Source organism: Podarcis melisellensis, assembly GCF_964234715.1.
Source record: "Podarcis melisellensis genome assembly, chromosome: 2".
NCBI lineage: Eukaryota > Metazoa > Chordata > Lepidosauria > Squamata > Lacertidae > Podarcis > Podarcis melisellensis.
The window spans coordinates 8,752,021-8,763,417 of NC_138529.1; the positions used below are offsets into that span (position 1 = coordinate 8,752,021).

An 11,397-nucleotide genomic window follows, 5' to 3' on the forward strand; every position below is an offset into this window, starting at 1 on the left:
TCGAAATTTTATACGGAAAAAAGCGTTTGACCAGACCAGTTTGGAGGTAAATGTTGCCACACACTACGGAAAAGGGAAGAATCTGATGCGGCAGTGCCATTTTGGACGGCGGCCCAACATCGTATGTAGCAGACCAGCCTTCCATAAAAGCAATGGTGGGTGATATGCAATCTTAAACGCAACTTAATTTGAAAGTTTTGGGGATGAAATCTGCCTTGTCTATGTAAATGTGTTCAGAATTAAGTCTTAACGCCAAACTGAATGTAATGCTAAGTTAAGAGTGGGGTACCTTTGCATCCCTAGGCCCCAGGCAACCTAGGCAAAGGTCAAGGAAGATGAGGGTTGCCAACTAACATCACCTGCAGGGGCTCAGGTTCCCCACTGCTTTGCTACATGCATTGTTAGGAAGCCTGTCAGTATTTTTAAATCAATCACGCAAGGGAACAGATCATTGAGATCGAGTAGGGAACAGATCATTGAGATCAGACCCACCGCAGTTCTGACAAAAACCATTCTCATCATATGGTTGGGGATAATAGTTGTTTGAGAGAGGTCAGGACCACAATGCAGAAGAGGGTTAAATCTCCCCTCTGCATACTGCTGCAGTCCTAAGGACTCCCCCACCAATTTTAAAAACAACTGATGGGCTTCAGTTCCATGTTGTTTGACGCTAAAAGTTGAATAACCAAACGGTGTTTCACACTGACCAGTTACAGTGCGCAGAGAAACAAATAAAGGCAAAACAGATTTTAAATGTTACGGTGTTTTGATGGACAGGAATTTAAGAGGCTAAATTCAACTTTGTCACTTTATTCAAATTTTCAAAATAGCCTTTATTCTACTTGTTTTTAGTATAAAAAGTCCACAAGTTAAGTGCACCACAGTGTTTACAGAGACCTAGAATCCCAACCTTTCATTAACAGTCAGCTGTATGGTTGACCATGACACATACAACACACAGAAAATTAAGATAAAATATATTCACCAAATCTGATAATTTTTTTAATTCATAAAAACAAAAGCAAACAACAACAAAAAAAGATTGAGGATCCCTGAAATATTCTTCTTAACTCTAATAAGACTTCATTGTACCCAAGCCACTTTGTAAAGTTTGAATCTAAAACAAAACAAAAAGCCAACCCATCAAAGCCAGCACCTTGGCATGCTGATGGACATCCAACAGACCTTCTCGTCTCTCTAGCCTGAATAACATTCCATACAGTTTTGTTATCAATACACCGGGTTGCTTTTTTTTCCCTTAAAAAAAAATTGTTTCATTTTCAGCTCTCATTTCCATTTTTATTTTGAAAAGTACAGGAAGCATTTAATGAAATGTTGTGTTTCTGGCACCAAAACATGGCTTCAGTTAGAATCTTAATGTGCAAAGGAGTCCAAGATCACTTAAGAGTGTAGAAAAAGAACATCTCGGGCCAACACTCTAGCTGCATACCTTCCTAGCAAAGGAACAGAGAGCGAAAGTGAGGAGAAGGAACTGGTTGGAGGGTTCTGAAACTGAGAACTTAGCCCACCAGTCCTGCTTCTCGAATAGGCATCTGCCATCGATGCCCTCCCTCCCAAAGGAATTCTATCTGGCTACCTTTCTCCCCAGCACCACTGATTCTATGGAAGAGGAAAGAGAATGCATTATCTTAATCCTATTCATTGGCAACAGGCATTATCTGCAAGCTTTATATGATACTTGGAAGCTAGGCTTTCTTCCAGACTTCCATTTCTCCCCCCCTCCCGTCCCTTTCTCACCACCCCCACCCCACCCCCTGGTTTTATATATAGTTGATTAATAAAAGCCGAAAGAGAGAGAGAGTGCTGCAGTGAAATCACTCTCCACTGGAATTAAAAGGGAAATCTGTGGGGCAGCTCAGCTCGCGTTCATTTCACAATTTAACGCCCAAAGTTTGAGAGAGGCACTCCTACCATTGCATGGTTTTTGTATTTAAAGTTTGCTTTTTTTAATTTTTAAAAAGAAAAAAGTGCCTGAAGGGACAGGGCACCAGGAAGACACCCCGCATCATCATGTGTCTAAACTGCAACTCCAGGTTAATACGACTAAAGCGGTTACATTGTGAGAAGTGCTGACAGTATGTGATGTCGTTCCTTTACACCAATGTAGCCCCCCCCTTCTTTCACTAGATGGTGTAGCCGCCATCAGAGCCTCCCATGTAGAAGTTGCCCTTCCGTTGCGTCACTAGAACGTTGGCGCCCTGCATAACAGCCAGCTGGGCCGCGTTGGGGGGGCAGCCGGGAGGCGGGGGCTGGAAGAGAAAAACAGCAACCTGTTAACGGGGGGTGGGAAAGCATATAGAAGGTGCAACAAGCAAGCAGGCTGTCCATGGGCTGCCAAGCAGGGCTCCAAAAACCAGGGTTTAAACAAGAATTTGGGAGGCTGGGCAACATGGCATCCAAACCACACCCAGTCTGTGGGCTGCGTGCTAAAAAGGCAGTATTACAGCAATGTAATGCAGGTGGCGCTGTGGGTTAAACCACAGAGCCTAGGACTTGCCGATCAGAAGGTCGGCGGTTCGAATCCCCGCGACGGGGTGAGCTCCCGTTGCTCGGTCCCAGCTCCTGCCAACCTAGCAGTTCAAAGTGCAAGTAGATAAATAGGTACCACTCCAGCGGGAAGGTAAACGGCGTTTCCGTGTGCTGTTCTGGTTCACCAGAAGAGGCTTAGTCATGCTGACCACATGACCCGGAAGCTGAACGCCGGCTCTCTTGGCCAATAAAGCAAGATGAGAACCGCAACCCCAGAGTCGGCCAGGACTGGACCTAATGGTCAGGGGTCCCTTTAACTTTACTAATGCTTAATAACAGTGAATGATGCAGACTGTTCTGCACAAATGATCCTATAAAGTTGCCCTCAACCATGCAAGACCGTTGATCCATCTAGCTCAGAGCTAGGAACTGTCAACTGGCAGAACTCCACCCAGGTCTGGGGCAGAGACGCCTTCCCAGCCCTACTCAAAAGACCCTTTTAGCTGAGATGTCATGGACTGAGCCTGGGATTCTGTCATTCGCTGAGCAAGTTGTCCCTGCCTCCACATACCAGCAGTGATTTACAATTGCAGACCACACAGCGGTACCTGTGGTGGGACTATATGCTTGCCCATCCGCTTCGGCTGTTTCTGCAGCCAGCAGCAGTCAGCTGCGGAAAACGAACGGCAACATGCTGTGCATTGGCAGACAAAATGCAGCGCAGATTTATTTCCGTACAATTTTTTTAAAAAGGCATGGCCTAGAAAGGCAAGGCAGCAGGAGAGCTGCACAGAGCAGAAGAGCTCCATGGACTGCTCTGAAGCCAACAAGCCCCCCAAAGATCCAGCCTACGGCCTTCCCCTCTCCCCGATGATTTTGCAAAACCTAACTTCTGCAAAGCTGGGCTTTCCAGAAGAAAAGGGGGTTCTCACTAAGGGACGCGGGTGGCGCTGTGGATTAAACCACAGAGCCTAGGACTTGCCGATCAGAAGGTCGGCGGTTCAAATCCCCGTGACGGGGTGAGCTCCTGTTGCTCGGTCCCTGCTCCTGCCCACCTAGCAGTTCGAAAGCACGTCAAAGTGCAAGTAGATAAATAGGTATCGCTCCGGGGGGGAATTAAACGGCGTTTCCGTGTGCTGCTCTGGTTCGCCAGAAGCGGCTTAGTCATGCTGGCCACACGACCCGGAAGCTGTATGCCGGCTCCCTCGGCCAATAAAGCGAGATGAGCACCGCAAACCCAGAGTCGGCCACGACTGGACCTAATGGTCAGGGGTCCCTGTACCTTATGTTCTCACTAAACTTTAGAGAAGCTCAGGAAATTCAGGTTGTTTGGTGTTTTCTCTGGCTGATCTCATGGCTTGTCTTCCACAATTTACACCCAGAGTGAAGCTTATGGCTGAAAGACCTTATAATCCCTGCAGAGCTGTTCATTATTTCAATAAAGAAACGCTGCCGATTCCTCTGCTGCGTTACCACTACAGGTATTTGCTTAGTTTGCATACCAGGTTCTCCAGTAATAAACAATCCCTGACATAATTTTTAAGCACCCGCCCCCTTTCCCAGACTATTTTAAAAACAAGGAAGATGCAATCACTCTACTTCGCCCCCTACTTACAGGAATATTTGCAGGGGCACCAGTTGCAAACCGTGCTCCCGCATCGAAGCCCCCTTCAACAAGAACAGTGGACCCAGGAGGATAGACAGGGCCCACCGGGTAAAATGCCAGGGGAACTGAAGAGCCCATTGGACCCATAGCCATGGATTGAGCCATAGGAAGATACAGGGAGGCACCAGGGTAAGCTGCAGACATGGTAGGTACAGTGGCAGCTCCGGGGTGCACAAAACTTGGGCGGTAGAGCTGCAGGGAGAGAGGGAGAGAGAGAACAGAAAAGGTTTCTTATTCCAAGGCTCCTTAATCAGAAACCTTACACCTCAGCACATCAAACTTAGAAAAAAGTGGCTTATTGCCACTGACAACAGAAATGCACTTTATGAATTTAAGAACATACAAAATGACTTGCTAAAACAGACCATTAAGCCCGCAGCATTTTATTTCTAGAAGGAGACAGCCAGGTGCTACTGGCAAACTCGCAAGCAAGAGATGTAAGGCTGACAGTCTCGGCCTGTTTGTTTGTAGCACCTGGTGCTTATCCATCATGGCATGTCCAACAGGTAGACCGCAGGTGTGTCTTCTCAGGTAATGCCTTTGGTCAACCCCCCCCCAAAAGCTCAACAACTTCTGTTAACACCCCCCCCCAAAAAAAATGCTCAACAACTTTGGCCAACCCTCCCCTAAAAAAAGCTCAATAATAACATGTAGGGGAAAACATAAATCCATGGGACACACTGAATCACAGCAGCTCCCTAGAATTTAAGGCAGTCATCCCCAACCTTCGGCCCTCCAGATGGTTTGGACTGCAATTCCCATCATCCCTGACCACTGGTCCTGTTAGCTAGGGATCATGGGAGCTGTAGGCCAAAACATCTGGAGGGCCGCAGGTTGGGCATGCCTGATTTAAGGCAAAACTCCTTCCCAGCCATGGAGGCCACTCTTCTAAATTTGGGGATCAAGCCCAAGACTGTAAGCAAACATGCCTAGAAATTACTCTACCGCCAACTGACCTGCCTACCTCCCCTTCCCATTTTGGAACAGGGCTACTCCATCAAAACAGAAGGAGCCATCAATTAATATCTGAACAACTGGCAGTAGTAGCCAGCATTGAATGTTGATGCCTGGTGCCTGTTTTAAGAGGTCAAGAGTGTAAGCCACAGCAACCTCTTGCTTCTAAAACCCTCCTTCACCACCTCCACAGTTTAAAATTTGACTGCAAGCTCAGGGTGAAAACCTGCCTTCTTTGCTTGAGTTACTCACTAAAATGTTGTGCATATAGATTTCCATTATCTATTTTAAAAATACAAAGATTGGCCCTAGCCCATCCTGAATAAAAGTAGGTAAACACACAAACACACACAAATACATTCAGCTATGATGAAATTAAAAGCTGGTATAACAGTTCATCTAAAATCCACCATCATTGCTACCTTAACCCTGGCAGCTAATAGCTAGCCATAAAAGATTTCCAAAAGATGCTTATCCCCAAATAAGTCCCCAAGAGAAGAGAGATGCAAGATTTTGGACCAGCCTGTGAGAAGGTCTCTTCACATCTCTCGGTCCTCTTGCGGTCCTTGGTACATGAATGATAAACCCAAGAGTGGGGGGTATTGTGGGACAGAATAAATGAGGCAGTATCTTAGGCAACTTGGGACTCAGCTGGTAAAGATGCAGATGGACTCTCAACTCCCATCATCCCCACCAGCATAGCCAATGGTCAAGGATTATGGGAACTGTAGTCCAGCACAATCAGGTACTCCACTTCTGTGGGGAAGGGTTTGATAAAAGATTTTTAAAAGGGAGAAATAAATTGCAACAACCTTGAGGTGTACTCAGAAGGCAGAAGGGAACTACAACACTGGTATAATGTGTTCTCTGTAAACTATTGTCGTTGGAAGCTGAGTCACCATGTGCTACACAATTCAAAGCTGGTTAGGCATAGCAAAGGCACTAAGCTCAGCAAGAGCCTTATGAGAATGGTGCCATATCAAATCTTCGTTGCCACAGTGGCATGTTATGGGCATACTACGACCCCTTATGAGATCAACAGGTGTTGACACAAAGTTTGAAAGCAAGTTGTCTCTGTTGCCATGCAGGACCCAGGATCATGATGAAGCATCCAGACATGCAAACGTTTGCATGTGGCTAAGGCAGGGCTTGGAAAGTCTATATTTGAAGTTAAAAATGCCACAATGGGCGAGTTAGTTGATAATATACTACTGTAAGCAGCAACTCCATCCCCGCCATCATTACTAATCAGTACTGTTATCTTTATTAGTGGGGAAATGCCTTTGGTCTGATTCTGCAGGCCTAGTCTTACATTCTTATAAAAGGAGAACAAGGTACGTACTTCAGAGTAAGCTGGAGGGGCCTCGGTGTAAGGTGGAGCCTGAGGAAGCTGTATGGTCTGTGGGAAGACTGATGGATTACCAAGAGGCTGAACCGCGTAGGAAGGCTGTGTAGGATATTGACCTAAGAGGAAAAGTTAATCAATGTTAGCACAACGGTTCTTGCTGCAAAAGAACAGGAAGCATGTGAGGTCAGGGAAACACTCTCTTCTGGAAGCCTTATCTGAAAGAAAGAAAACAGACCTGAAAGAAGAGAGATACCTAAACAGCAGAAGGTCTAAAGACAACAAAACATCTCCTAGAAAATTGCATCTGCAGGAAGCTACCTAGAAAATGAGGAATGAATGAAGGATGCTCGGCTGATGTCATTCAAACCTGCTCTCCTACCAGGCTTAAGACCAAAAGTAGTCAATAATTATTTTTTTAAAAAAAATTGATGGTGCCATCTCATGGGGACCATAAGTATCTTTCAGAAGATAGCAAGAGAAGGACAGCTTAATCATTCTTCCTACAGACACCAAACCCATTTTCATCTATTAAACTGATTTAACAGTGAAACACTGAAATCCATCATTGGTGGTCTAATCAAGTATCTCCTCCAATGAGATTACTTTGCCCATTTCATACAGTCCCAACCCATATTTCTTTCCACAGCAGGGATGGCCTGCTTTTTACACCTCGTCATAAAGTTAGGCCGTTCAACCTGTTACAAATATCTGCTAGGTAAGCAGCATGCAGAATTTCAACTACAAGGGGTTAGCTTATACTTGAAACTTTGTAGGTATCTATAGAAACTGGATAGCGTTGGTGTGGGCCAGAATGCTCAAGCAATCAGATTGTTCTGAAAATTGAAGAGAGTCAAGCTGATCTATAGCAGAAGTAGTCAACATGATGTTCTCCAGATGTTGTGGCAATTCCTCCCAGCATTACCAGGGGCCAAGGACAATGGGAGCTGGAGCCCAGCAACACATAGAGGGCACTTATGCTGGCTTCCCCCAAGCTTTTCTTAATGCTTCAGCTCCCAGGCTGCACAAGAAAAGGACACAAAGAGAAAATCCCAGGACAGGGAGCTCATATCATCAGCTTCTGAGAGACCACCAATGACCCAATATTATTCTGGTTTTGTCATTCTCTCTCTCTCTCTATATATATAACTATATATTAGTAATTTCAACTGTAGACCACATTGACAGAAAAGTGGTATATGAATGAATTAAGTGAATAATATTGATTTCCCTTGCTTGGAGATTTCCCCCAAAACAGGCTGAACAGGTACTATTGAGTGGGAGATATTGAAATACAGATCAAAATACCCATTTAGGTCACAGCTTGGACGACATGATTTACCACATAGTCCATCCCATGTAGGCTGCATGTAAATGTACTCACTTTACAGTGAGCAACACACTGAACTTGGGCTTAATTCCAAATGCACTGACTGGCCAGAATTTGCTTGTCAAGTCAAGTAAAATACGTTTTATTGGCATTACACCTGTCATAAAGGTGGAGAGTAGCAAAGCAAAAATGCAGGGCGATATTCACTATGGAACAAAAAATGGGATTACAGTGGTACCTTGGGTTACATACACTTCAGGTTACATATGCTTCAAGTTACAGACTCTGCTAACCCAGGAATAGTACCTCGGGTTAAGAACTTTGCTTCGGGATGAGAACATAAATTTTGCTCCAGCAGCGCAGCGGCAGCAGGAGGCCCCATTAGCTAAAGTGATGCTTCAGGTTAAGAACAGCCCTCCGGAATGAATTAAGTACTTAACCTGAGGTACCACTGTAGTGTCCGTCTCAGCAGGAGACACTCAAATCTTGTGATTAGTCTTTTTTTAAAAAAAAATAATATTTATTACTTTTCCAACAATTTAAACACTACAAAAAAAATAAACAGTACAATACAATACAAATACACTACATCTTGTGATTAGTGTTAATGGTCAGTTTATTCCTGTCCAGTCTTAATCAGACTACAGGTGCAGCTTCCTCTGCTACCTTCTCCTGCCAGCTTCTTCCTAAGGATCTGGTACAATTTTTTCCTGTTCACTTTTCCGGCCTTCCTCAATTCACTGCCCTACCTCACCTTATGACCCAGACATTTACAAGAACAGCATCACAAACCACCTGCCTGGTTAGTGGTGATCCTATTGGGCCCATAACTGCGTTTTGAGAAATGTTTACCAGTCCATGCACCCCGATAGCTCAGCGGATGGAGCATGAGATTCTCAATCTCAGGGCCGTGGGTTTGAGCCCCAGTGTTGTCCTGCATTGTCTGGATGACCCCTGCGCTCCCTTTTCCATCTCTACAATTCTATGAAAAACACTTATCAACAAACGTTCACGCGCATTTTAATATAGTTGTGCCTGTTTGGAGGGAGGGAAATCCAAGCCACTGAATATGCTGGGTAATAATCCTGGAACACCAGGATGCGATTGGGTGCTTGGGACCTTGGGTACGTGTTTGCAGGCAGCAACAGCCGACATGCAAACACCCAGCACCTTCTCCTTGCAGTCCAGATCCGCTGTGCAAAAAAGGGAAGATCGCTTCCCCCCCCCCCAACCACCTAATTCCCACGGGGGCTTCCCCACCGCCACGCGACCCACCTCCCCCCCCCCAACCCCGGCATCCAATCTCTCCCTTCCTCCCTTCATCTCTGGCTTCCAGCGCTCCAGTTCCCAAGCTTTTCACGCGGGCCTGATGGAAGGGAGACCCGGCCCGGGGGAGCCCGGGTGCCCCCGCAGCACTGCGCCTGCGAGCTGCCAAGGGGCCACGTGACTCCTCCCCGTGTTCCCACAGCGCAGATCTCGAAGGGGAACGGAGGGCTCTTTCTGCCCACGAACCGCCTCCCCCCCCCCATCTTTACCCCCCACGCGGCAGCCACAGGGTTAACTTTCTGGCCAGGAGGGTTGCGTCATAGCAACCTAACATCCGCCCTTCCCCCACCCCTTCGCCCCTCCACACAGGCCTTTCCGAGGCTTCCCATTGGCCAGGACTGCCGCCAGTTACGGGCTAGGCCCGCAGATAACGGGACTGCGGCGCCAGCCTTAAAGGAGCAGCGCCTCGCAGCGCGCTGAGGAGACTCGGGCGGGGTTGCGGGGGGAGGAGCGGGAGGGGTCGCGGGCAGCCTCTTGCCTTTGCTGTTCATGATGGCGGCGGGAAAGGCGGCTCGGTCAGCTGCGGGGGGATTGCGGCGACTGTCGGCTTGGGCGGCGGAGGCAGCGGCGGCGGTTCTTCTCGCTCAATCACTTCCTTGTTGTTGTCGTCGTCGTCGCTGCAGCCCCGATGAGAGGGGTTACGTTCGAGCGCGTGACGTCACTCCGCAGCGCTGCCGCCAGGGAGGAAGCGCAGGGGGCGAGGGGGCGTGGCCATAACGGCGAGGGGGCGTGGCCTTTGGCCCTGCAGAAGGTGTAGAGGCAGAGAGGCGGGCGGGCGGGACAGGTGGTGGAGGCGATTGGCAGTTGTTGTTTTTTTTATTATTATTATTATTATTATTATTTGTAGACCACCCTCTACCCGCAGGTCTCTGGGCGGTTACAGCATAACAACACAAAATACTTAATAAAAATAAAAACAACCCAATAACCACCCCACATCTCCAACGCATTTTAAAAGGGAATTGGCAGTGCTTTTTTCCCTTAAAAAAATGTTCAGGGGTACTCTCATTTTCCTACTCATATTGAAATACTGCCCCTCAATGAGGCCAAACAGATTCACAAAATGTTTAGGGGTATGCGTACCCCCAGAAAAAAAGCACGGGGTACCTCACAATTGCACTTATTTCACACGCTAGCAAGGTTATGCTCAAAATTCTACATGTCAGGCTTAAGCAGTATGTGGACCGAGAACTCTTAGAAGTGCAAGCTGGATTTCGAAGGGGCAGAGGAACCAGAGACCAAATTGCAAACATGCGCTGGATTATGGAGAAAGCCAGAGAATTCCAGAAAAACACCTACTTCTGCTTCATTGACTGTGCAAAACTATGGCAAGTTCTTAAAGAAATGGGAGTGCCTGATCACCTCATCTGTCTCCTGAGAAATCTCTATGTTGGACAAGAAACTACAGTTAGAACTGGATATGGAACAATTGATTGGTTCAAAATTGGGAAAGGAGTATGACAAGGCTGTATATTATCTCCCTGTTTATTTAACTTGTATGCAGAATTCATCATGTGAAAGGCTGGGCTGGATGAATCCCTAGCCAGAATTAAGATTGCCGGAAGAAATATCAACAACCTCAGATATGCAGATGACACAACCTTGACGGCAGAAAGTGAGGAGGAATTAAAGAACCTTTTAATGAGGGTGAAAGAGGAGAGCGCAAAATATGGTTTGAAGCTCAACATCAAAAAAATGAAGATGATGGCCACTGGTCCCATCACCTCCTGGCAAATAGAATGGGAAGAAATGGAGGCAGTGAGAGATTTTACTTTCTTGGGTTCCATGATCACTGCAGATGGTGACAGCAGTCACAAAATTAAAAGACATTTGCTTCTTGGGAGAAAGGTGATGACAAATCTAGACAGCATCTTTAAAAGCAGAGACATCACCTTGGCGACAAAGGTCCGTATAGTTAAAGCTATGGTTTTCCCAGTAGTGATGTATGGAAGTGAGAGCTGGACCATAAGAAGGCTGATTGCCAAAGAATTGATACTTTTGAATTATGGTGTTGGAAGAGACTCTTGAGAGTCCCATGGACTGCAAGAAGATCAAACCTATCCATTCTGAAGGAAATCAGCCCTGAGTACTCACTGGAAGGACAGATCGTGAAGCTGAGGCTCCAATACTTTGGCCACCTCATGAGAAGAGAAGACTCCCTGGAAAAGACCCTGATGTTGGGAAAGATGGAGGGCACAAGGAGAAGGGGACGACAGAGGACGAGACGGTTGGACAATGTTCTCGAAACTACCAACATGAAGTTGACAAAACTGCAGGAGGCAGTGG

General features: G+C 46.6%; 1 protein-coding gene across 1 annotated transcript; it reads right to left on the bottom strand.

Annotated features, from left to right (window-relative positions):
- Nucleotides 1–794: 794 nt before the first annotated feature.
- On the bottom strand, nt 795–9,760 carry DAZAP2 (DAZ associated protein 2). The gene is made up of 4 exons (XM_081899051.1): nt 9,590–9,760; nt 6,453–6,574; nt 4,106–4,348; nt 795–2,270 (listed from the first exon to the last, which is right to left on the bottom strand). Exons 1-4 carry the CDS (start codon nt 9,600–9,602, stop codon nt 2,145–2,147), a joined length of 504 nt encoding a protein of 167 aa, XP_081755177.1. The 5' UTR covers nt 9,603–9,760; the 3' UTR covers nt 795–2,144.
- Between the last annotated feature and the right edge of the window lie 1,637 nt (nt 9,761–11,397).